The sequence below is a fragment of the Moschus berezovskii genome, chromosome 7 (assembly GCF_049115385.1).
Source record: "Moschus berezovskii isolate FMDL1 chromosome 7, NW_MosBer_1.0, whole genome shotgun sequence".
Lineage (NCBI taxonomy): Eukaryota > Metazoa > Chordata > Mammalia > Artiodactyla > Moschidae > Moschus > Moschus berezovskii.
In genome coordinates this window covers 88,155,378-88,182,859 of record NC_142466.1, presented here as the reverse complement: position 1 = coordinate 88,182,859, position 27,482 = coordinate 88,155,378, and the positions used below count along the sequence as shown (strand labels likewise).

The window sequence follows — 27,482 nt, the reverse complement described above, 5'->3', positions numbered from 1 at the left end:
GGTTTTTTCAGAAGTTCATATTGTGTCATTCACTTATTCGACTCATTTTTGAGCTGCACGCAGTGAAAAACAGAGGTGGAGAAAGTCCTAGAACTCACCCTCATTCATAGAAAAGACACATCCTTCCACCCCAGTTGCTTCCACTGGGCCACCCACAGACTTCCATGGGATAAGATGGGACCCTGGGGAGACTGCAGGGCACACCATTCAAACGGTCCCATGGCTGGTGTCCTCTGGAATACTGTGGGGAGGTGGTTGGGGCAGGGAACCCACTCCAGCTCTACCTGCAGGCTTCTGAGAAAGACCAGGTTCAAGAGGCCAGGTTTGTGCTTTCCAGCTTTTCTCCCCCACCTCATGGACCATGCAGAAAGGATATATGTGCTACCTGCAGCCTGAGATAACCAGCCTCGGGACTCCGGTGCCCTCAGGCCATGCCCAGCTACCTTGAGAGTGAGGGGACTAATGACCCACAGCCCAGCCCACCTGGAACATGAAGGGTGCTCCTTGACCCTCCGCTCAAGGAGCCTGGGAGGCCAGATCCAGAAGGGTACTTGCCAGTGGGTCTGGAGACCTGGGAAAGTGAGTTCTTACATTATGGCACCTCTTGCCTTATTGGCGCCTTCAGGAGAATTAGAAACAGGTGCCCTCTCTTCCGGGAGAAGGCAATGGCAAGCCATTCCAGTACTCTTGCCTAGAAAATACCATGGATGGAGGAGCCTGGTAGGCTGCAGTCCAGGGGGTCGCTACAAGTCAGATGACTGAGCGACTTCACTTTCACTTTTCACTTTCACATTGGAGAAGGAAATGGCAACCCACTCCAGTGTTCTTGCCTGGAGAATCCCAGGGACAGGGGAGCCTGGTGGGCTGCCATCTATGGGGTTGCACACAGTCGGACACGACTGAAGCGACTTAGCAACAGCAGCAGCAGCAGCCCCCTCTTCCAGGAAGATGCCGCTGAACATCAGCGGGACTTCAGCCCTGACCTCACTGCTCCCTAGCCTGCTGCAGAGCCTCTGGCAGGACACAAAGAGCTCGCCTTGCAGGACAGCCTCACCTAAGAGGCAGTTCTGGCCTGTGTGCTGTACGTAACCTACCTACCTGCCATCAGGGAGACTCTTTTTCAGCAAATTCAAAGTACTGGCCAGCATGTCTGTGATTTTTTTTTTTGAGGCTAGCAAACATAAATACCTAGGAGCTCATATTTCCTAGAATGTGACTTCATCAGTCTGCTGCTGCTGCTGCTAAGTCGCTTCAGTCGTGTCTGACTCTGTGCGAACCCATAGATGGCAGCCCACCAGGCTCCCCCGTCCCTGGGATTCTCCAGGCAAGAACACTGGAGTGGGTTGCCATTGCCTTCTCCAATGCATGAAAGTGAAAAGTGAAAGTGAAGTCGCTCAGTCGTGTCTGACTCTTCGTGACCCCATGGACTGCAGCCCACCAGGCTCCTCCATCCATGGTATTTTCCAGGCGAGAGTACTGGAGTGGGGTGCCATTGTCTTCTCCGCCATCAGTCTGCTGCTGCTGCTGCTAAGTCATTTCAGTCGTGTCCAACTCTGTGTGACCCCATAGACGGAAGCCCACCAGGTTCCCCCATCCCTGGGATTCTCCAGGCAAGAACACTGGAGTGGGTTGCCATTTCCTTCTCCAATGTGTGAAAGTGAAAAGTGAAAGTGAAGTTGCTCAGTTGTGTCCGACCCTTAGCGACCCCACAGACTGCAGCCTACCAGGCTCCTCCATCCATGGGATTTTCTAGGCAAGAGTACTAGAGTGGCTTGCCATCAGTCTAGGTCAGGCTTAATTTCTGGAGCCTCCCCCGCCCCAACTCACATGGACTCCTTGAAATGGCTTCTTCTGCTGCTCCCCTATAGCTAGGGGCATCCAGCTAGTCCTCAAACCATGTTTGATGACCGAATGGCAATCAAGGAGCTCACTATCAGGAATAAGAACACTTGGAGCCACAGTTCACACTTTATATCCAAAGGAATTCCAAATGGATCACAGAATTTAAACGTTAAGTAATAAGACTTCCCTGGTGGCACAGTGGGTAAGAATCCACCTGCCAATGCAGAGGACATGGGTTTGATCCCTGGTCTGAGAAGATCCCACTCATCGCAGCACGATGAAGCTTGTGTGCCACACGACTAGGTCCAAGCTCTAGAGCCCAGGAGCTATGACTACTGAGCCCAAGTACTGCGCTACTGAAGCCCACACACCCTAGAGCCCAGAGGCCACAACTACTGAGTCCTCGTGCTGCAGATACTAAACCCCATGCACCCAGAGCCTGTGCTCCACAATAAGAGAAGACACGCAATCAGAAGTCCGTGCACTGCAACTAGAGGGTAGCCCCTGCTCACCACAACTAAAGAAAGCCCGTGTAAAGCAGCGAAGAGCCAGTGCAGCCAAAAATAAGAAATAAATCAATCAAATAAGGAATAAACCATAAAAAGTACTAGAAGAAATGATAGAAAATATTTTTAATAAACTCAAAGTGAGCAGAGACTTTCTAAATGTGATATAAAATCTAAAAGAGATGAAAAATTGTTGATAAATTCAACTACTTTAAAAAAATAGAATGATGAAAATGTTCTGGAGCTAGATTGTGGTGTATAACCAGTGTGAACGTACTTAATACCACTAAATTGTACACTTAAAAATGGTATGTTTTATTTTATGTATATTTTACATAATACAGAAAAACACACATATATGGGGAAGAGATCAGAAACAAAGTCAAAAGACAAAGGACAACCTAGAGAAAAGATGTGTGAATCATGCAACAGACATCAAGCAATTTTTAATATATAAAGAGTTCCTACAAATTAATACAGGTCTACAATGCTATTGAAAAATGAGCAAATAGTATGAACTGAAAGTTCACAACAAAGACAAATAGTTCTTAACACATGAAGAGATGCTTATACTCATTCATATTCAAAAATTAATGACAGAATCCCCTGGCGGTCCAATGGTTAGGACTTGGCACTTTCACTGCAGTGGCCCGGGTTCAATCCCTGGTTGGAGAACTAAGATACTGCAAGCCATGTGGCAGATCCAAAATAATAATAATAATGAAAACCACACCTATCAAAGTAGCAAGTATCTAAAACTTCCAGAAATGGGGGGAGAAATCGGCTCTCTCAATTGCACTGGGTTGCACTATGCTATGCTTAGTCACTCAGTCCAGAGAAGGCAATGGCAAGCCACTCCAGTACTCTTGCCTAGAAAATCTCATGGATGGAGGAGCCTGGTAGGCTGCAGTCTCTGGGGTCGCTAAGGGTCGGACACGACTGAGCGACTTCACTTTCACTTTTCACTTTCACACATTGGAGAAGGAAATGGCAACCCACTCCAGTGTTCTTGCCTGAAGAATCCCAGGGACGGGGGAGCCTGGTGGGCTTCTGTCTATGGGGTCACACAGAGTCGGACACGACTGAAGTGACGCAGCAGCAGCAGCAGCAGTCACTCAGTCATGTCCAACTCAGGGACCCCACGGACTGTAGCCCACCAGGCTCCTCTGTCCATGGGATTCTCCAGGCAAGAATATTGGAGTGGGTAGCCTTTCCCGTCTCCAAGGACTCTTCCCAACCCAGGGATCGAACCCAGGTCTCCTGCATTGCAGGCTGATTCTTTACCAGCTGAGCCACAAGGGAAGCCCGTATTGGGTGGTAAACTGGCTTATTTTCTATAAAGAGCAACCTGGAGGATATCTATCAGAACGACAAATGCTTATACCCTCTGACTCAGCTATTTCACTTCTAGGAATTTATCCTACAGAAAATTTCAACTTTTTATGCAAAAGTTTTCATTACAGAATTATTTATAATAAAAAATTGGAAACAAATAATAGATAGGGAGAGAGTTAAATAAATTACGGTAAACCCATAGAATAGAGTCACTTCTCTTTGTGCAGTAATGGGCTGATTTTCAAAATATGTTGTCAGGTGAAAAAAACCAAGTGTAGAACAACCCATATAACATGAACCCATCTTAGTAAACACATGAAAATATGTAAAAAGTTTTTTGACTGAAATATGCACAGGCTCCACCTGGAAGGCTCTGCAAGTAGCTGAGGAGCTGGTGGCTGGAAGATGGAAGGAGGGACACGATTTTCCCTGTGCGTCCTCTTTGACATCTGTGTCATGTGACAGGTATGACCTGTTCCATTTCAGATGATGCGATCTCTCTCTTGTTCCCATGACTGCTTACCCACATTGAGGACTGATGACTAAGGAAGTCTCCACACTGATACACAAGAAGGCCACGTCGAAGACGGGGCAGAGAATTGTCAGGCCTGATAAAGCTGGAAGAAAGGGACACAGAAGGAGATGCTGTCCTCTCTCCTCTTCTCGTGTCACTGCTGGAGCGCTAACATCCCACCAGAAGGCAGGGCTCCGTCAGCCAGCTCTGACGGTGGAGACAGTCTCTGCTGTCTCTTCTTTCCAGAGCTTCCTCACTGCCCACCAAGGACCTTGTCCTCATGCAGTCCCACGAACTGGCTCTAGGTCCCAGCTTTGAAATCTCATTCATCCCTGTGAACAACACGTCCTCCAAGCACACATGTGGCACCATCCCTGGGAGTGGGCTCAACAGTGAGTAAGACAGGCAAGCACTTGCCTTTTCAGACCTTAACAATGGAACTGGGAAGTGCTCTAGATGACCAGTGCTACTCACAAGAACCCACTGCTCATTTTGTAGGAATTTTGTGAACTGTTGGTTAAACGCCGCCACTGTTAAAGAATACAGAATCCAACGATGTATACCAACCTCAGCAATGACACCAAGAGCTGAAAACACAGCACTACCATAATCAGCAGTGCTGAAGGTGAAAGAGGGTTCAATTTACTAAATATAATTTGTACAAGGGTGAGAAATAGTCTAACAGTAGATCGCGTGTCAGATTCCGGGGCAATCAATTTATCAGGAAAAGAATTAGCAGATGGACAAGAACTAGCATTTGTCAAAACATCATCAAGCAGAGGTTTGTCAAAAATTAACAAATGCATTCTGGCTATACACTGGCTATACGGAATTTATAATAATGAATATGGATATTTTGTATTATTTGTCAATTGTTACATATCCTTTACATCAGTAAGATTGACAATAAATGTATGTATGGCATATATATATATAATCTCCATGTGTATATGTATATATACATGTATGTAAGTATATACACACATACACATATTTCAATTCACTGTGAAATGACCTATGCTACCTTGAGCCTAACTTCTCTAAACTCTAGTTTCCCAATATGAAAAAGAAACAAAAAAAACCCCACTTTCCACCTACCTTCAAGGGTCAAAAAAGAAACTCTAAGTTATAAAGTTGAACCTTAACTGTTTCCAACATCCTAATTTTTCCCATCTCACGGTGGCTGATTTTTAAATATATACCCTCCACAACTGTCCCCTTGACTTTGGCTTTCAAGCAGCTGTCTTCTTGCCTGTAACCTCTTTTTGATCACAGGAAGAAATGCTACCTGAAAAACAAAAGCTTCTCTGCTCTGGAAACTGCTCTGGTTCCAGGTGTCCCTGTCCCGCATGCTGGCAGTCCCCTCTCTTGCTCCCTGAGTGAGGAGACTAATTGACACCTTGTCATAAGGCTGGCAATGTGCCCAAATCCTCTGCAGCAGAAACCCATTTTCACATCAATCCATTTACACGATTCCACCGGAGCCCACTGTTTCTCCTCTCTGGGTACAACTCCAAGCGCTTCCTAGAGAACTAATTATAAACCATAATTAAACCCTATCTTTTCAGAACACATGATACACCTTTCTACTTGCACTAGAATCAATTAAAATTTGGTGGGAAACAAGTCAATTCTAATTTCAGACCTCCTTTTTCCTTTCTGAAGTCCCAGTTTTCCAGCACCGTTAAAAAACAGAGCAAACTTGACGGGACTGACTGACAGCAGAGAGACTGCCAATGGCAGAGAGGTTTAACATCAAGTCCCATGGGTTTTCACTTTTAAATTGCAAATATCTAGGGCAAACAGTTGTGTTGTAGAGGCTCCATTCACAGACTCATCACACATGTGGGCTGCTTTCTCTAAGAGCCACACAAGCTGTGACATGGGCACATCAGTACCTGGTGCCTATCAGCTCTGATACCTACTTTCCCTTCAGTAACTGATATGGGGTCAACCACAGCTTACTCCCACTAGGCTCCACCATGCTTTAAAATTTAAAAAAAAAAAAAGACAATGAGAACAGGTTCAGTTCAGTTCAGTTCAGTCGCTCAGTCGTGTCCGACTCTCCGCGACCCCATGAATCACAGCACTCCAGGCCTCCCTGTCCATCACCAACTCCATAGGTTACACGGTAAAACAAAACAAAACAAAAAAAGTACCACCAGATTTGGAGGAAATTATCAGAATGCCATGATGGAAAGGACATAGCCATTTTGTCCATATCCTACTCCCCAGTGAGCTACTGACACTGGGGCCCACTCTGTACCTTTAAGGGGCTGATGCTACCCAGGGTTATTCCAAGGATGAAAACATACTGTGCTTCTTAAGGAAGTTTTTAGTGATGACTTGCTGCTGCTGCTGCTGCTAAGTCGCTTCAGTCGTGTCCGACTCTGTGCGACCCCATAGACAACAGCCCACCAGGCACTGCCGTCCCGGGGATTCTCCAGGCAAGAACACTGGAGTGGGTTGCCATTTCCTTTTAGCCCCCTTTAAAATTCACAGGACTACGGTACAGTCCTGCATTTCAGAATTCTGTTGATTATGGCCAATGAAGGGAACTGATCACCAAACAACAGGTACTTCTGGAGTACTTTCTCTGCACAAGATGCTGGGAACAAAAGAACTATGACAACTTAAGTGGCTTACAATACACGGAAGATACACACACAGAAGAGAGCCTCTTGATGAAAGTGAAAGAGGAGAGTGAAAAAGTTGGCTTAAAAATCAACATTCAGAAAACTAAGATCATGGCATACAGTCCCATCACTTCATGGCAAATAGATGGGGAAACAGTGGAAACAGTGGCAGACTTTTTTTTGGGGCTCCAAAATCACTGCAGATGGTGACTGCAGCCATGAAATTAGAAGATGCTTGCTCCTTGGAAGAAAAGTTATGACCAACCTAGACAGCATATTAAAAAAGCAGAGACTTTACTTTGTCAACAAAGGTCTGTCTGGTCAAAGCTATGGTTTTTCCAGTAGTCATGTATGTATGTGAGAGTTGGACCATAAAGAAAGCTGAGCGCTGAAGAATTGATGTTTTTGAACTGGTGTTGGAGAAGACTCTTGAGAGTCCCTTGGACTGCAAGGAGAGCCAACCAGTCCATCCTAAAGGAAATTAGTCCTGAATATTCATTGGAAGGACTGATGCTGAAGCTGAAACTCCAATACCTTGGCCACCTGATGGGAAGAACTGACTCATTTGAAAAGACCCTGATGCTGGGAAAGATTGAAGGCTAGAGGAGAAGGGGACGACAGAGAATGAGATGGTTGGATGGGATCACTGACTCAATGGACATGAGTTTGAGTAAACTCCGGGAGTTGGTGATGGACTCCCAGGGAGGACTGGCGTGCTGCAGTCCATGAGGTAGCAAAGAGTCCGACACGACTGAGCGACTGAACTGAACTGAACACACACAGAGGGACAGGCAGCAATGCAACATGGAGGGTCTAAATGCTGGATGACTGTACCAAAGAGGAAATAGCCAAGCGTTCGCAAGAGGAAGGAACACTTTGCAAGGGCACGGTCAGGAGTGACTTCCTGGGACGAATGGAATGGGGACCCAGTATTCAGAGTCGAGAGGCGGGTCCTGCATGCTGACAGTACACACTCTGAGCACCAGCACCAACAGAGGGGAACAGCTTCCATGACAAACCCAGTGCAATTTCACAGCTGCCGTTAGTAGATATCCCTCTCCTCCATCCGTCCACACGGTCAGCTCCCCGCCCCAAATCTGTTCTTTGCTCTTCTCTGCCCAGCCAGAGGCTGCCCCCCTTCCTGCTCCACCCTGGCGCCCTGCAGGGGGTTAACAGGAGGCACTAGCAGGAAGGAGGATGGAGAGATTGCGGTGGTGTTCTTCCCCGGGGGGCATGTGCTAAAGGCCCCCCTGGGTGGCTCCAGCTCAGCCCCAGGTGATGTATCATCTTCCCAGACAGTGCGTACTTGGCCATTCTTCACTGTGACCATCAAGAGTGGACTCACTTCCCGCCAGCCCCCTGACTGACCCATTTCCCTTCCCCACCATGCCCTCCCAATCAGCCCGGGTCCTTTCACACCCTCCACCACTGACAAGCTTCCTTGGGTAAACTCCACATAAGTGCCCCTTCCCCCAGGGAGCTGGGAGAGGGCAGAAAGCATTCTTCACACCTCCTGCCACATCCCAAGACCCAACCTTTCACCTTCAAAAGCCCCCTGCCAGTACGAGGGGATATGGGTGGCAATAACTAAGCTATGTGGGTTCCCTACAGTCCCACAGCATGCTATGCCATCCAGCCTGCTGGAGAGGCTGGAACTGCACTGCAGGCTTAAGAGAATATCATCTTGTCGTCTTTGTTGCTCTGTCGTGTCTGACTCTTTGCGACCCCATGAACTGTAGCCTACCATGCTCCTCCCTCCATGGGATTCTCCAGGCAAGAGTAATGGAGTGGGTTGCCATTTCCTTCTCCAGGGGATCTTCCCAACCCAGGGATCGAACCTGGGTCTCCTTCATTCCAGGCAGACGCTTTAACCTCTGAGCCACCAGGGAAGCCCTAAGAGAATATAAAGCGATTAAAAAGCAAGGAGTTGGGACGATCCCCTGGAGAAGAATAACCAATCCAGTATTCTTGGCCAGAGAATTTCACGGACAGAGGAGCATGGCGGGCTACAGTCTGTGGGTCACAAGGAGTCGGACACGACTGAGCAACTAACACACTTTTCTCTAGCTCTGACTAAAAATCAGAAATCAGTGTTAAAAAGAAAACCACATCGCTATTCAGGTTAAAAACAGAGTCATGGAGACAGTAGCAGAAGGCCACCCTTAGGAGAGAGCAGAGTGGACCAAGAAAGCGCAGGCCATGATGGGGACCCGGCTGAGCCATGACTCAGAGCAGCCTGCTCAGCAGGGAGGGTCAAGGCAGAAACTTTCATGTGGGCCATGGGTGGCTGTCACCCTGGATGAGCACCACCATGGGGTCTCTCCAGATCTTACTTGCTGTCTGCATGCCACCCCATACTACTGACTCACAACAGATCTGCCCACCGAGGGACAGCATTAAGACCAGACCACAACAACACCTGCCCCAGAATTCTGGCTCACACCATCGGGAGCCTGCTCTCTTCCTTCCCCAGCTCTGGATACCTAAGGCCAATACCTTCTTTCAGAGGTAGTTACTTTGCTCACTGGGTGCAGGATCCTCCTTGCCTACCACCTGTTCCAACCCCTAGGTCCATTTGTTAACACTTCCCTGTCTTGATCCTGTAGCCCAGTGGTTCTCAGTGGGCTGGGGTGGGGGTAGGATGAAACGTTACTAGCATCCAAAGGGCAGAAGCCAGGGATGTTGGCTTCCCACAACCACAAAGAATCATCTTGACCAAAATGTCACTAGTACTGAGGTTGAAAACTTCCAGTTTAAAGGAAGGAAACATGTTATTGAACGTGTCATACGCCAGGCATTGCTCTGAATGTTTTAAAGTTCTTTGAACTTACCCCTTCCATGACAGTGGCAGAGGAATAGACCACAAAGTAAGCCCATCACCCGATTTCCAGTCATCACTTAGCAATCTGGGGTTAGGGTCCAATGGTTGCCTCCATTATTTTAAACACGTTATCCAAGGCCAATGTCTTTCTGTACCTCAGTTTTCTCATCTATAAAATGTGGGTTACAAAACTTACCTCCAGTCACTGGTCTAGAATGGTTCCCAGTAAATCTTAGACTCTTAGTCTCTTCCTTCATGTCTGAGTTCCAATTTTTTCAGGGAATAAACGAGTAGACACACACACACACACACACACAAGTAGACACACACACACACACACACACACACACACATCACCTCAGGCACCGACCTGCTTATGTGTTTAGTCCCCACAAAATCTGAACGAATGAGTGACTAAACAAATGAACCCTCAAAGTCAGAATGGCCTCTCTTCGCTGGAACTCCAGAACCAGTTTTTCATACTTGGTTTCTCTCACTTCTTATTTAGGTTTTCTATTATCATCGGTTATGTAAAGTCTGTCTGCCCCACTTGGAAATCGTTGAGATAAAAGGTTCTGCCCACTACCCCAGCCAGTGCCCTACCATTGAGACATCAATCAACCCTGGATGAATGAACACGTGATGGGCGGATATCACAGCTCAGGTGACAACTTTTGTTTAACAGGCCATTTATGTCGCCTGTTTATAATTAACATTGTTACTCCTTGACATTTCACCTGAACTCACCTTATAAGCCCAATTTCCAGGCATTCTTCTTTACAAATTTGTGAGCAACTAATGTTACTGTTACAAACTACAGATATCTCTACACAAGGGGCCCAAAGAATAAGGAAGCATCCTTTTAGAGTGGCCTCTTGTAAGGCCGCCATGTTCCTTGAACAAATGAGCCCCGAGTCCAGGGAACAAGGATGCACTCAAACGCCTAAGTGGGCATTCACTCCCCAGCAGCTGGCAGAGCCTCACCATTAAGTAAATTCTAACAATTCAGCCTTTCAGCCACCAATCTAATAGGCTTTTCTTGGCACAGGAAACTCTGGCTTGGCCAAACACTCATTTTCACATCTTAAATCAGTACGTGTCAGAACTGAACGGAGGTTCAGACCTGCCGTACGTCTTGCCTTCTGCAGCAAGCTCATCTTGGAATGGAACTCACACACTCATTCAGACTCCTTCCCCCATAAAGATCTATAATAAAAATCAATGATTTGTTCGTCGGATCAAATTCCTAGTCTCTTATTCAGCTGCTTAAGACAGTTTTTTTCATTTAAAAAGCAGCTAGAAAAATGAAATTGACTTTTCAGGAAGCTACAGTACACCCCATTAAAACATGAATTTGTGTGCTGGCATACCTCAGGTTCTTAATAATGCCAGGATGGCCGTCCCCCTGAGCATTTCTGAGCAGCCCTCCCTCAGTGGTTCTGCAGCTTTTAGCTGTTCTGGCTTCCCCGAAAGCATGTCTTCCCATCTTGATATGAGCTCCTCCCTCCCTCTTCCCAGAGACTCTGGGTGCACTTTGGCAATGGCATCCCATAAGCCCCGTCTCTAGCAGCCCACTCTCAAATGCATGGCTAAATTCCTGGATAACTTGTTTGTCAGGAGTTCTGAGAATCACTAACCACACCACAGGGCAGACCAGCGAGGGAGCCCAGCACATAAACTGAGTCCTGGGTCTGAGCCAGCTGACAGCCAAGACGGAGCACACAAACGACATCAAACTCGGTAGAATGAGCCCTCCCTGTGGGCTGAGCCAAAGAAAGGGCAGACAGAGGAGAAGAGGAGGTGGGAGGATGGAAGCAAGGAGAAGTGGGAAGTAACCCCCAACCTGCCCCTAGCCGGCCAGGCCAGAACCTGGGTGGGGAGATGAAGAACTAACAGAAAAAGGCACGCCCGTGAGACCCAGAAGCACGTTCAGGCTCTCCTACTCTGTCTTAGTAAACTGCCACACGTTCTTCAGTGCTTTCTATGTTCCTGCTACTGGGTCAAGCACCTTACACACATCACATATATCTTCACAACTACCTTCTGAGGCAGGTATGATTATTATACCAGTTTCACAGATGAGAAAACTGTCTCACAGAAGTCAATTGCCTTCCCCAAGGTAACAGCTAGTGCTTTGTTGAGTCAGGGATGTGGGTCAAAAGCTCTGATCTATATTATCATTTCTGAGTTGTACCTTCATAGCTTCCCTGGTGGCTCAGACAGTAAAGAATCTGCTGCAGTGTGGGAGATCCAGGTCCAATTCCTGGGTTGGGAAGATCCCGACTGCAGTATTCTTGCCTGGAGAATTCCATGGACAGAGGAACCTGGCGGGCTACAGTCCATGAGATCACAAAGGGTTGGACACGACGGAGAGACTAACACTTTCGAGGCAGATAAACAAGGCCTCCTGTGCAGATAGCTGAATCCCACCCAATGTAAGACACACAAAAAGTCAATTTGTGAAATGCCCAATTCATAGGGAGAGCCAAGAATCACAGGGACAAGCCAAGTACAAAAAAATACCAAGTGCCCAGTTATTTACCGCAAATTAAGGATATAGAAGATAAGAAAGAGAATCTGCACGACAAGCCTGGACAGGCTCCACAGAAGGCTGCAGGCCACCACTGGCCAGCTCACTTTGCATTTGCTTTTTAGTTCTCCAAGTTAAAACTTCTCTCTAATACAGATAATTTTTTTTAATTAAAAAAACATGTTTTCATTGCCTGCCCAGCATGGGCCAGAGTGGAGGTAGCTCAGGGTCGGCGGGCAAGAGCACTGGCCTTCATGGGCCTGCAGCCTCCTCCGGGCAGGCTAGGTGCACTCACCAGCCAGTCAGGACCCAGCCCCCGCAGGGCTGCACGCAGAAGGCAGGCTACGGGCAGAAGGCAGGCTGCGGGCAGAAGGCAGGCTGCGGGCAGAAGGCAGGCTGCACAATGACTGTGAGCCCCTCCCCATGGGCGCCTGGGTTCTAAATGAAATTAAAGGGCACATTGGGCCTTGGGGAAGGAGTGCTGGAGTCTCAACAATGTTAGGAGTGTGGATCAGCAGGACTCTGGATCCTGCTCCACTGTTTCTCCGTCTGATTCTAAAGATAAGGCCTACAAAGGATGGTCCATCTTAACTGCTACCATTCATAAAACTGGATATACTCATTCAGTGCCCCAACCATGTTTAGCAAAACCAAAGGACCCGATGCTTCTATACCACAGCTAGGCTTACCTTGCCTGTCCCCAACTGCATTTGCCAAGCTCTCCTATCTCTCTGAGTCAGGGGAGGGGTGGGGAGGAAAGCAAGATGATAAAGCTTCATCCTGGAAAATATTCCACTTATTCAAATTCACTTTCTCTGCCAAACAATTGAATCAGCTGCCTGAAGCTGGTGAGGAGGCACATCTGACAGGTGTCCAAACTTTGCAGTACTAAACGGGTCACTGTAACTATCTTCCCTCTATTCCAAAGGCAGTGTGAATTACATGGTGAAGAAGTGCCTAGAACAGGGTCTCAAGCACTCTTTTTATAGATTTTTCACCAAATGGGATGACATGTGAGGACTCCACTCTGAATGTACAAGGTGGAAAAAGAGACATCAGGCGGAAAACAAGAGCAAAGTCGCCTTAGGTCAGGCAGGCCTTGTCCTGAGCACATGGTGCCACTGCAATTACGGTCTGAAAAGAGGTGCAAGCTGGCCAGGGGAGGGGAAGGAAATAAACCTACTGTTATCCAAAGAAGGGGGAGCTCCTGAAATTTCTGGTGGAAATTTCTGGCACTACGAACAGCAGTTCACGTGCTGATTCTCAGCATCGAGTGGCAAAAACAACATTTAGAAAGTCACCTTTCTATATCCACATCTAAGGTATATAGCAGAACCCGTGGCAGGCTCTGGTTTCAGTTAACTGATTTATGTAGCAGTAAAATAGTATTTTTAAGATAACAAATAACCTATTAATGTTTTTTTGACTTACCAAATTTCTAAGGACAATTCCTCTGGGTATCAGGTGCAATTCAGCATTTACAGCTTCAGCAGTTAGCTGTGAAAAGTCTATTCTCTACAGTATCCAAATACCTACAAAGTCAATAGCTTTGTTTTTATAAAGGGGTGCAGTCTATTACATAATATTAGACTCAAAAGGTTGAAGCTTTTCACCACTCTTTCAGAGACACATATTTCTGCTGCTTACCCATAAAGCACAGGTGGCAAAAAAAAAAAAAATTAACTTTAGAGGAGGCAAAACAATTTAGAAAAACTTCTCAAAGTGGGGTGGAAACATCAGAGCAGAATCAGCACTAACTACTGATCTCTTCTCCCCCAAGCCACTCCTTCCATGTGCCAACGTATCCCTGATACAATTCTGTCCCATCACCTGAGCTGAGTCTTATCTACCCTCCCACATATTTAGCCTAGTTTTGTACTGCAAGGAGATCCAACCAGTCCATTCTAAAGGAGATCAATCCTGGGTGTTCATTCGAAGGACTGATGCTAAAGCTGAAGCTCCAATACTTTGGCCACCTCATGCGACAAGTTGACTCACTGGAAAAGACTCTGATGCTGGGAGGGATTGGGGGCGGGAGGAGATGGGGACGACAGAGAATGAGATGGCTGGATGGCATCACCGACTCTATGGACATGAGTTTGAATGAACTCCGGGAGTTGGTGATGGACAGGGAGGCCTGGCGTGCTGTGATTCATGGGGTCGCAAAGAGTCGGACACAAATGAGCGACTGAACTGAACTGAACGGAACTGAAGACAGCAGTGGCAACCCACTCCAGTACTCTTGCCTGGAAAATCCCATGGATGGAGGAGTCTGGTGGGCTGCAGTCCACGGGGTCGCTAAGAGTCGGACACGACTGAGCGACTTCACTTTCACTTTTCCTTTCATGCATTGGAGAAGGAAATGGCAACCCACTCCAAAATTCTTGCCTGGAGAATCCCAGGGACGGGGGAGCATGGTGAGCTGCCGTCTATGGGGTTGCACAGAGTTGGACACGACTGAAGCAACTTAGCAGCAGCAGCAGCAGCAAGACAGCAGTATGAGTTGCTAGGCAGACGCACAGACAGGCAGTTCAGAGGGAAATCTGACCCTCTTCATGATGGGACCAAAAAAGGTACTGATTACCTCTCCTATGGAAACTTCTACACTGGGAGGTGGACAAGAACATGGTGGACTGAAGTAAGGTCTCAAAAATCCTGACAACTTTTACAAGTTAAAAAGGGAAGGGGTGCATGGTTCTGAAGGAAGAAAACAATGAGCGATGGAAAAAAGAAATTAGCTAATTACTTATAAATGAAAATTTACTCTATCAACTGTCCTGAGATATTTAAAAACCAGTCCCACTCATCATATGATATCTGAGTAGGAATAATCAAAACAGGTTTGACTGAAAATGTGTTCTGCAAAAGTCCACACACAGAGCCAAATTTTCCAGCTGAAAACCATCAGGCTTATGAATATCAGCACCATCAATATAAACTTTTCAAACACCAGAGATCAGCAGTTCACAGCATTCATTTGTTCAAACATTATGTACTTCATCCAAAGTTGAAGGTATTTTTAAAGGGGAAAGAAACCAACTTTCTCCCCACCTCCTTCCCCTCCTGATTTCTCTGAACATAACATTATATTACTGAATAAAATTTCTCAAGCTCACAATTGAAATGTCGACAGGCAGGACACAAGGGAAAGACTCAGGGTCATTTCTCAGAGGTAAGCAACATTATACTTAAATGATCACACTGTGGTCTGTAAGCCACACGAGCTCTTAACGTCACCTCCAAAAGACAGGAATGATAAACAAGACTCACTAAGGATCACACCTGTCAGCTATCACAAGAGATTAGTTACCAGCACATGACTGGTTTGGTTTTGTTTTGAACCTGGATTGAAAATGAGACCAATGATTTTAGGTTATGGGTTTGGGCAAGCTCCGGGAGTTGGTGATGGACAGGGAAGCCTGGCGTGCTGCACTCCATGGGGTTGCAAAGAGTCAGACACGATAAGCAACTGAACTGAACTGAACATTAAACCTAGAACGGGGATATGGCACTTTCTGTTTTACCTAAGAAACATGTACTAGTTAGAAGGTTATTTTTAAACCTATTTTTGTTAGATGATGTAGAAAAACCAAAGATCAATCACTTTTCCCTCTATTCTCTCCTAACTATATATTTAAAGGAATTCATTTAAAATATTAACAAAGTAATAATTGTATTTATATAAAAAATTATACTACCATATAATCTCCTTCAAGGCTGATGGATGATGCATTCTGTTGTGATAACTTACCACAACAAACCAAAGCAAAACAATCAGGTGTCACATTTCACATAAAGATTTAAACAATCATACCCCAACCTTAAACCAGACAGACTACTGATGCTTAATGAAATGAGAAGCTGTCACTTATAGGGTGGCCTATTAGGTAGAGCCACAACTCTCACATATTCTAAGACTCAAAGGTTAAATAATAATGAAAGTGTTCTGTGAACTTTCTAAAAAGCTAAACTATTAACTTTGACACTTGAGTAAAACTACAGCAGGTTCTAGCGCCATTCATAACCATGGGGCACAAGCTATTTGGAAAAGGCAAGAATGTCACGTGTGTTGTCAAGCACCCATGAGTGTTCTGAACGCCAAGGGTCAACCTCTGCATGGGGTGAAAATGAAAACCCAACATGAAATGGTTACCTGTTACTCCTGACCCTCCTGTCCAAGCAGGTATTAAGATAGATGGGCATTAGATGGCTACCTAAACCACTTTTCTTAAATATCAACGTTTCCTGGCTTCCAAAAAAAAAAACATAATCACCAAATCCTAAGTAGTATGAAGAATATAATGAAAACAGTCCTGCTCAGGAGTCTAGGTCCATCTCTTACTACCTACCAACTAGCTACCTCAAGAAAGCTACTGGACCTAAGGTCTGATGGGATGAAACAAGAAGAAAGGACTCACTGACTGCTCAGCTTCTTCTAAGGTCTAATTGTCCAAGGGTCTTGGGCTGCCCTTAACCAACAAAAGCTCCTCCCCTTCCCTCTGCTGGTAGGTAACTTTCTTTGTCTCCTGATCAGAAATAAGTTTTTACACTAAAATCATGCTTTATTTCATGCATATGCAATGCAAGATTAGGTAAGGTTAGGTACACAAAGCAGCTGACTAGAATTAAAGGTGAAAGTTCATAACAGAGTCCCCGGCAGGGTGTCCCAGAGGTCAGACAACACAATCTTGACCTTGAGGTTCACCTCTCATCCTCCTGCCACAACATCTCTGAAGCCTCTCCCCTCCACCCATCTCCTCAATGTGCACACACACACACTCACACACCAATGCCTCACACACACACTCACACGCCAATGCCTCACACACACTCACACACCAATGCCTCACTCACACACTCACACGCCAGTGCCTCAAGGAAATGCACTCTGCACTTCAGAGGTTACAAATTTGCTGGGAGACCAGAGGATATGTCTGACAATGACACCTCTTCTGACATAACACCGTATTTGCAATTACTGCAATTAATCTGAGCACCCATCTCTGTGAGCTTATTGTGTTTTTCATGGCTTTACAGGGGTGAGCCAACACTATGGGGCTTTTAGGTTCCTAAGCAGCTGGGTGAGACACAAACCTAGAGTAAAGAGCACAGAGGGGCCAAGAAAGCTGCTTCAATGTTCCCTGGCTTCTCCATCAATAAGCACCTCCATACCCTACATTCCTGGGGTATGCCCCACTAGGTTCCAGTGAGCTGAATTTCTGTGTCCCCAGGAGGTCCAGAGGCACATTCCGCATTCCCAGTGCTGGCAAGCAAGCATTCAGCCCAAATGCCACTCAGCACTGTCACCACGCTCTCCCTTCACATTCTAGAAGACTATTATTAGATCTCCCTGAAATGCACAGAATTTTTAAATCCCTGACTGTTATCTCTAATAGGTATATTTGAACTTTATCTCTCTTAAAGCATGGCTGCCTTTCCCATCAGAGCAAACATCTGAGGGGACAAGAAAGCAGAAATGAAAAAAGAAAACTCACAATCAGCGAGGTCCTATGGGATGATCTCACTAGTCAACCCCACGAACCTTTGAGCCCCACTTCCAAGGAGAAAACATGCTCAGAGGTCTCTCCTTCTTCCACCCTCACCCCCATCCCCATGAGACTGCCAGTATTCTTAAGACTGATTTCTGCAGTTCACAGTAAATCAACTGAAAGATGTACTCAGACTGTCAGGGTTTATTATCAATACAGCTCCTTATGTTGATTAAAATGCTCATGGATTTTATGCCAAAATGAGAATGTTTTAACTTTGAATTATTATCTTCCAGTGACCATCCAAACAAATGTAGAATATGTATGGCTCCACTGTGTTTTGTTTAAAACTCATCTTGTGCTTAGAAATTTTGACTGCTGTGCACATTACTGTTCAGCCAGAGAATGCAAAAGCAAAAGCAGCTCTTATTTTGATGAGCTGCAGTCTTTAATATCCTAAGTTCATCCCCACCGGTCATCACTTATTAAGGGTCATATATATGTAAATATATATGGGTGTGTTCATGATGCTTTATGAATATGAATCCATTCATTCATTCAATCAGCAAGCATTTATTGAGCACCTAGTATCACACATCTAATTAGGCATAAGAGATAAAAAGTGATGAGAAAGTCCAAGGTCACAACCTTGTGACAAGTTGTGGGGAAAGCAGACAATCAAACAAGTAATGAGTATGCACTGTGGTAAATGCTATAATGAGGTAAAGAGGTTATTCAAAATAATATCTGGGGCAGTGACTATGTGTCCGATGTTTATAGCCACTGCCTCCAATTCTCACAACACCCTGCAAAGTTAGGTATCTTCCCACTTTCCGGGGTACCAGGCTGTCCCATGCTAAACACTGCCTCTCCATCTGTGTTGGCATCCATATCATCATTTGCATCTCAAATCCCCATGCTGGCCTCAATATTGTACCTGCAGGCCTGCATTAACTTATTCAGGCATCAATCAAACTTTTGCCCGGAATTAAAAAGCACATTGTACACCTTGGGGAGAAAAGAGACCAGAACACACTCTAAAGGAACTTTCAAGTTGGCTACATAGAGTAATACAAGAACATTAATAACACAAAGCAAAGATGGAGCATGGACCGGGCAGTCTGTTGTCACGATCAATGGAGTGCTTCAGACAAGCCATTTGGCTTCTGAAAGGGAGAGATCATTGTGGAGAGATTTATTCAGGAGGTAGGACCAAGGTCTTAAGATCACATAAGGTCAGACTGGAAGAGAAACAAGGCCAGTCCTTAGGAAGGCAGTGTTCAGAGAGGTGCCCAAAAGGCTCACAGATTAGAGTGACCCAAAGCCAGGGGTGAAACTGGAGCCCGATGGTGGGACAAGCCAGTCTTCAGCTGCCCCAAGCACCCGCTGATAAGAGATGTGAAGGCACCTGGGGCATTAAAATGACCCAGTGTAACAGCACATGCAGAAATCCACATTTGTAAGAACTCCTCCCAGAAACCACTACACATGACGGAAGCAGTTCTTCATTCCACCTCCTGGGATAGAGGCTGAGACCCAAAGGACCTTCTGGAGTCAAGAGAGGTCACCAAACAATACTCTAATGATGAAGTCCCTTTCACCGCAGGCGCTTGTCTCCACTTGACTTCAAGGCCAGAGCTGCATTATTCAGAATCAGTGTGGAGAGGCTGAGGGCCGTCAGCAATTGGTCTTCCCCACGGCCCTTTTCCCACAGGCCCTTCCCCAAATTGGTAAACAGACACTCAAAAGAATATCGGATCGCAAACCAAGTTATTAGCGTGCCTGGAATACTCACGTCTCAACCAAGTTCTGCCGATGATATCTTTGTTTGTTTAACTCCTGACTGCTGATAAAATACTTTTACATGTCTTAGATTACTTGATACTCACAACAGTCATGAAATAAGCACTAGGCCTCTAATTTAATAGATGAAGATCCTGAGGGTCAGAGAGGATAAATGATCTATTCAAAGTTATAAAGCTACTGAGCTGTAGAGCCAATTTTGGATCAGACTATCTGTCCAGTGGTCTGTCTGCTCTGTCACTACTGCAAATGATCATAATATTTTATAAAGTTTTTTAGAACTGACAAAGAGTTTTTATGGTAGTCCTGGCAGTATACACACTAATATACACCAACAGAGACACACACACTCTTGCCCTTGTACATACAAACTCTGCTTTCATAAAAGTAAAGTGACAATAGTAATAGTCATAATACTATATTCTACTTGTTAAAAAACCCATCTTTCCTCCTCTATCTATGGACTTTTCTCAGCTCATTTATAAGGTGAAGAAGTGAAGTCGCTCAGTCGTGTCCGACTCTTTGCGATCCCATGGACTATAGCTTATCAGGCTCCTCTGTCCATGGGATTTTCCAGGCAAGAGTACTGGAGTGGGTTGCCATTTCCTTCTCCAGGGGATCTTCCCTACCCAAGGATCGAACCCGGGTCTCCCGCATTGTGGGCAGACGCTTTATCCTCTAAACCACCAGGGAAGCTATTATTTAGATTATAATTAATCTAAATATAAATCTAGATATAAATAATTTAGATTATAAGTAATTATTTAGATTACTGTTAAAGATACATAGGTGAACTCTTAAATCCTAGATGTTGGCCTATTTGTAACTCACTCTTAGAACAACCTTGCTTTTGTTTTAAATATCTGCCCATTTCTATTTTTCAACGCTAAGTTCTTGCCTCTACTCCTAATCTCCTCACAGTGACACACAAAGCAGCATCTTTCCCAAATGTCCATCTTATGCCTGCATTTGTTTTCAGGAAGTGGCAATTTCCCAGCAGACATAAAATTCACAGGACTTGAAAAAAACTTAAAAAAAAAACCCAACCCAACTAGTTACCACATTTTTAGACAAAAACAAAATACCTATTAGACAGATGGGCACGTACACTTTTTTTTTCAAAATCCCCAACTCCCAGTTTTTCAGAGCACTTGTTTGAAATTCATAGGTCACACAAATTAAAATTTTCAATAAACAATTTGTCAGTTAGTCTTGCACAGTGGGGAGAAAATTATACACAGAAATGTAGAACGAGCCAGAATCAAAGCCAACTGCTAGTGACAAATGAGCAAACCACTTCCCATAGCAGAGGCAGAGAGCCTGTCATCACACCCACGAAATAAAGGATCACAAACTCCCCCATCAGCCACAGGGAGTCTCATTTTTTTGTTTTTCCTTCTCATCACACATAATTCTATCAAAAGATCTTAATGAAAATAAGGTCAGCATATTTAATCTATAAAGCAGTCATCTCACCTACTTTTAATCATCTCTCTTTATGACAGAATTTATATAATCAGGCCACACTACACAGAATTTAAATATAGTTTTTCGCCTTTCTCCACTGCTCCCAAAGGAAGACTTCATGTACCACTCATCTTGCTAAAAGCCACAGGAATAAAGTGACTTAATTCTAGTTAAACCAAGTATTTCAACCACATACTCTTAAACCTTAACCTTAACATATCCACAAAATGTGATTTTTGAGAGCTTTCCTTCTTATTCATTCAGTAAATCTCCAGTATACTATAAGCTTCCCCTAAGCACCAGCTCCCGGTGATGTTCTTAGTTCATACTAAATGTATACAGAAATATTTTATATAATAACTTTAAAAACATTGCTTTTAGTCTGAACTATTACTTGAACTTGAAAAATATTTTAAACTCAACTTCAGTTCTCATAAGGTAATCTAGGGTGTGGGTGTTTTTGAATTTCCTTTTCATGGGGAAAAAGGAAGCACTGAATTAGACAACAGATGTATATGGAAAAACACATATTTTGATACACATATTAAATAAAGACATACTTTTTTGTTTGTTTAAAGATTCTTCTGTCTACTTGACTCACAATACAAATAAACCACAGTCAAATTCCTTATGCTGAATTTAAATTAAGGTGTGAAACCTGGGTTTTCTGCTGAAGTCAGACCAGAGCACAACCCTCCCTGTCAAATCCCCAGTCAAGAGGAGACCCATCCAGCCCTTCCATGTCCCCAAAGAAATGGTTCTTTGTTCACCTGGAACTGAAAGGCTCCACTTTCAGAATCACAGCTCCTGTAGCGATGGAAGTATGCTTTGAATCCAGATAGCCATATTAGACTCGCCATCAGGGATTTGTTAAAAATTTAACATTGTGAATGAAAGCAAAGCAAGCAACTGCTGACACCAACTGGGTAATTAAACTGCTGGTTCAAGGAAGTTTCAAAATCTAAACCCAACATCAACATCTGGCAAGTCTTCATGTGTGACCTACCAATACTTGTGCATGCATGTTACTCTGAAAATTCATAAAGAGGGAAAGTATTAAGCTTTTAAAAGCCTATTAATTGGTTTGTTCTATCTGAATCACACATAAGCCCCTAACTCCAGTTCCAACTACGCATCAGCTTTTGCCTCATTGTCTCAGAAGGGCAAAAGCTGACAAGAGTTATTGAAGACAATTAAATCTGTTCTTGTCCAGGGTCTCAATCAATACACTGCATCATAAACTAACACTGAAATTGCCTCTCCACCCCCAACCCCTTGGATGAGGTAGTTTATTTCTGGTCCCTAGTCCTTGCTGGGTTAGCAACTCTTTTCTCTATAATTTGTACATCTCCTAGAAGGGTGAGGGAGACGTCTGAAATCAAACTGCATTTGTTTACCGCCCGCCACCCGCAATATTATGCATTCCCGCCACCCAGAAGCTTGAGCTTTCGGCGCCTCACCCCACCTGCCCCGTACCTGCCAAGTTCCTCGCCGGTGTCGTAGTAATCATCCACGTTTTCCTGCCTGAACACGGTCATGATAAACTGTCACGCGTCACCAAAGCCCAGCGCACTTCAGCTCCGCTTCCCAAACCATCACCACCACTCCTGCGCCTCCGTGGGCCCCTCATGCATCAGTCAGCAGCCCTTTTAAAAAAAAGGCAATATAATAATAAAATGACAACCTCAAAAGGAAGTACCCTTCCCCTGGGCTAAGTCTAGCTCGCTGAAGACCACCTCTCCGGAGCTGCCCCACCCCGCCGGGTGGAGAGGAGCACTCTTTGTTAAACCCCAGCATAGGGATGCCCCCAGCCCAGCATCGCTGGCGCACTCATGTGGCCCGGCACCGCCGCACCCCAAGGTCTGGGTCTCCGAAAGCAAGGCGCGGAGCACCGATCAGCACCCGCTCCGGAAGTCGCTGGCCTCCCCGCCTCCTCTTTCTATGCATACACGCCCACCCAGCTCCCCACCTCCAGGGGCGCCGCGGAAGAATGAAGCCCTCGCCCGGGCGGAAAGCGCCTGGCTGGAAGCATCCCTCTCCTGCCAGCAGCAGCCGTGCAGCCCCCGCGCCACCTCTCGGCGCCCGCAGTTCCCCGGCCGCCACGGCCACCTTATCTCCTTCCTCGAGCCAAGCTGTCCCCAGAGGCACATTCCTGGCGACTCCCGCTCCGTTACCCAGCCGACCCGGCGAGCGGCCGCCCGGGGGAGCAAGGGAGGGAAGGGAGCGGCCGAGGGAGGCGCGGCCGGCGGCTCCCAGTCTCCGCGCCCCGAACACAAAGCGCCCGGCCCGCGCCACCTGTTCCCATCCGGCCCGCGGGGCCGAGGGAACCTCCTGGTGGCGATCCCACTTCTCTCCTCAGTCAAGTTTACCCTGCCTCGGCCTTCCCTGTTGTCTTGGGCGCTGCCCGGGCAAACCTCGTCGTGCCGCGGCCGCGAAAGCCAAAGCAGGCGGCGGGGCTCGGGAGGAGCAGAGAGTCGCGCGCGGCCACTCACCCGGGCGCCCGGGAGCTGCCCGGGTCCTTCCCGGGCGCTGTCGGAGGCCGACGGTAGGCGCCAGCGCCCGAGACGAGCTGGGCGGCGGCGGGAGTGCCAGGAGGCTGAGAGTGGGGGCGCGGATCCCGCGCGTCCGCCCGGCGTCGGCTCGGCCTGGCTCTCCAGCTCCGGCTCCGGAGCAGCCTCGCGGCTCCTCGACGCCTTCCGGGCGGAGGGCGGCCGACAGGCGGCCAATAGGGACCCCGCGGGCGGGCTGGCGACACGGCCCACCCACCTCCGAGCTGCCCGGCCGGGCTGGCGCTGCAGCTGCTGCGCTGCGCTGGCTGCTCCTCCCCGCTCGGCTCTTGGGGCTCGCTGGCGCGCTCTACCGCGCACACCCCCACACCAACCCACTCACCCTACACCCGCGCAGAGAGCGGTCGCGCGCAACGTGGGTGCCCCACCTGTGACACGCGGCTACGCTGCCCTCTTCCGCTAGGATCCAGAGGAATGCGATTCCTTCCTCCTGCAAAGGTGTTTTGAGCCCCCGGCGTGGGCCAGGCACGGTGCTTGGCACCGGAAAATCACAACAAACCATAATAAGTTTTTAAAAAATCTCTGCGCTTCTGAAACTTACATTTTGGCAGAGAAACTAGACAATAAGTATGTAAACAAATAAATGAGATCATTTTAGAAAGGATGGGTTCTGTGGCGACAATACTGAAGGATAACACGATAAAGAATGACAGGACAGGAGTAGACCTCATTAGGAGTTTCTCTACGGGACAGGTGTTTTGAGCTGAGATCTGGACTGTGAAAAGATATGAAACCGAAGAATAAAGGTTTGGGGTATCAGAGGCCCAATGTAACAGCAGAAACGAAAGGCTTATGTGTGCAGTCCAATACGAATTGGTTATTGATGAGTTGAAATGTGGTTAGTCCAGAATTAGGTGTGCAAGAAGTGTGAAATACACATGGGATTCCAAGACTTGGTATAGAAATAAGGATGAAAAAGATTTCTTGAATATTTTTATGTTAAATGCGTGTTCAAATAATAGTATTTTGTACATATTGGGTTAAATAAAATATATTATTAAAATTAATGTCAGTTTTTACTTTTCAAAATGCAGATATTATAAAATATGAGTACCTATGTGGCTTGCAGATATTTCTATGGACTGTGCTGGTCTTCTTAGAGATCCCATACCTACTGGAGATCCTTATCCATTCTCTTTGCTTCTTACCCCAGTCCCTCACCTAGCCCTGAGGTGTGAGAAACAGAAAGGATGTTTCCCTATAAGGACTGCTGTACCTGCAAGCTCAGTCATGTCTGACTCCATGTGACCCCATGGACTGTACCCCGCCAGGCTCCTCTGTCCATGGGATTTCCCAGGCAAGAATACTGGAGTGGGCTGCAATTTCCTTCTCCAGGGGATCTTCCAGATGCAGGGATCGAGTCTTCTGAGTCTCCTGCATTGGCAGGCGGATTACTTTACCATTGAGCCACCTGGGAAGTCCATAGAGACTGCTGCTGCTGCTGCTAAGTCACTTCAGTCGTGTCCGATTCTGTGTGACCCCATAGACGGAAGCCCACCAGGCTCCCCCATCCCTGGGATTCTCCAGGCAAGAACACTGGAGTGGGTTGCCATTTCCTTCTCCAATGTGTGAAAGTGAAAGTGAAGTTGCTCAGTCGTGTCCGACACTTAGCGACCCCACGGACTGCAGCCTACCAGGCTCCTTCATCCATGGGATTTTCTAGGCAAGAGTACTGGAGTGGCTTGCCATTGCCTTCTCCGATAGAGACTGCTGGGACTCCTTAAACAGAGAAAAGCTCTTATCGGAAAAATCTACCTTACTGCTGAGAGTTACTAAAACTGGTGTGTGAACACACTGAGAATTCAGCTTCATGTCATTGTTCAAATTTCCAGGTTTCCCAAAACGAGATGGTTTAAACTCTCTTTGTGCTAAGTCTCTTCAGTCAGGTCCGACTCTATGAGATCCTATGGACTGTAGCCTGCCAGCTGTCCATAGGATTCTCCAGGCAAAAATACTAGAGTGGGTTGCCATTTCCTTCTCCAAAACTCTCTTTTGTGCAACAGAAATTCTTCGGGTGAAAAAGAATACTCCTCAGATCTTATGTGAGACCCCCCTTTTAAAGAACATTTCATACAGTGATCCACAGAAAGGGCACACATTCATTATGACAGAATTAAGGGAAGATTCCAAATTGGGAGGCATTATCAACCTAAGTGATGGGTTTCAGAATTAACACAAAAGGATCTTGAGAGGTGAGAAATACAGGCAAAAATAACAAAAAAAGTGATTCATGTTGGGAAAATGCAATTGAATACATCTGTTGGCAGGAGGGATTAAACACACAGACTCGAGTGCTTGTGGATGACTACTTCAGGGGTAATATTTTCCCGCAAAATAAATGTTTTCCAAGACAGTGAGGAGAACTGGCTCTGTTGGTGACCAGCATGTCTTCTCTACCCTTTTGGACATGATGATCTCAGTGGATTTTCTAGAGTATTTAAGAAAGTACAGACTTGGGAGTCACACAGTTGGATCTAATATTAGTGGGACCATGTAATCCCAGCTGTGAATGACCCTGGCTGTGTCCTTCACCTCTTAGTTTCACGTCTGCACTAATTTAGGCAAGAATTTTAGACAGGGAAACGTGCCCAAAATTCAGTGAAGAAGCTGAGTCCAATTCCCCTCCAAGAATATGAGTTAGATGTGGTGGCTTGAGTTTAAGAAACTGTAGTAGAAGCTGACAGGGTGTAACATCCTTCTAAGGCTGGGTCGTAAGGTTTTAGAGCTTCTGCCTAATACCCTCTTATTCTCTCTCTTCTTTCCACACACTCTGGAAGCCTTCAGCTGCCATGGTTACACTGGGGCTGCCATGTGGAGGGACCATGTGGAGAGACCACAGAAAGAGAGAAGCCCAAAGAAGCCAGCTGTTCCAGCCCCACCCCCACTCTCAGCTATTTGTGCCTTCACAGCCCCAATTTTGGGAGCAGGATAAAGGACTGTTACCGTTCTAAGTCATTATTTTGGGGTGGTTTATTATGAGGCAATAGATAACTTATATAAGAAAACTTAGCTCTTAACTTGTGCCAAATGATAATCAGACTGAACTATTCTCTTGCTTAATCTTCAAGCAACTCTAAATTAATTGTTTTTTCCACTTTATATTTAACCTCCTTAGTCTCAGTTTTATCACTTGCAAAATGGGAACAATAAATAGACCCTTGTGTTTTCCTCAGAGTTGCTGAAAGATTCTAAAGAGATGATGTGTGAAACAAGGCTTTGTACATTATAAAATACATCAGAATGTTCGTATTATATTTTCTAAAACATTCCAAGCAAGAAGAGCTCTTAGGGACATCTCTTTCATGGAAGATGACAATACTACAATCCTGAAATTATGAGATTCAATCTGGAAAGGACTTCCATGAAGAGAACTTGATTATGATATGGACTATGACTTAAGATAATCATGGTGATAACATTTAAAACAGACTCAAGTATAGAATTTAGGACATTATTTGACATCTGCATTAGTCGGGGTAAAATAACTGCAGCTAAAAACTCCACAGATCTTAGAAGTTTGACTCATTTAAAGGTTTATTTCTTGCACTCAGAACAGATACTTGCAGGAATTAGAGAAAGGGTTCCCCTCCACATAGTTATTTGAGGATCCAGACTTCTGTCCTCTAATAGATCCGTGGTTACTTGGTACACTGAATTTCTCAGTTAATCCGTTTCATCTGTTGGCTCATGAGAGAAGAGAGAATTCAGAAAGGACTGCACTGAAGTTTTTTTAGGGGGTCAGGTTTGAAGTCAGGCTTAACAGTTTCTTGGAAAAGATGTTCTAATAGTAAAGAGAGTGGAATACACTAGCTCAGTTCAACTTTGGGTTACTTTCTGTGACATGCCTTTGGCTTTTATCAAGGGCTAATATTTTTAAATGGCCGCAGGAAGAATGTTTCTGCACCTGTGGTTTCCCTGTTGAGGACATCGCCTATTATATAGTGGAGTGCCTCTTATATAGACAGTCACATG

The 27,482-nt window shown here is 45.8% G+C and overlaps 1 protein-coding gene across 3 annotated transcripts in view; it reads right to left on the bottom strand.

Annotated features, from left to right (window-relative positions):
* DAPK1 (death associated protein kinase 1) overlaps window positions 1-23,814 on the bottom strand; it is a 218,005-nt gene extending 194,191 nt beyond the window's left edge. The window contains exons 1-2 of one of the 3 annotated variants that reach the window (XM_088838092.1): window positions 23,710-23,814; window positions 22,420-22,589 (exon numbers count right to left, since the gene is read on the bottom strand). In XM_088838092.1, the coding sequence (XP_088694218.1) occupies window positions 22,420-22,481 (62 nt within the window). In that variant the 5' untranslated portion in view covers window positions 22,482-22,589; window positions 23,710-23,814. The other 2 variants (XM_088838090.1, XM_088838091.1) reach the window with 2 other exon arrangements.
* Between the last annotated feature and the right edge of the window lie 3,668 nt (window positions 23,815-27,482).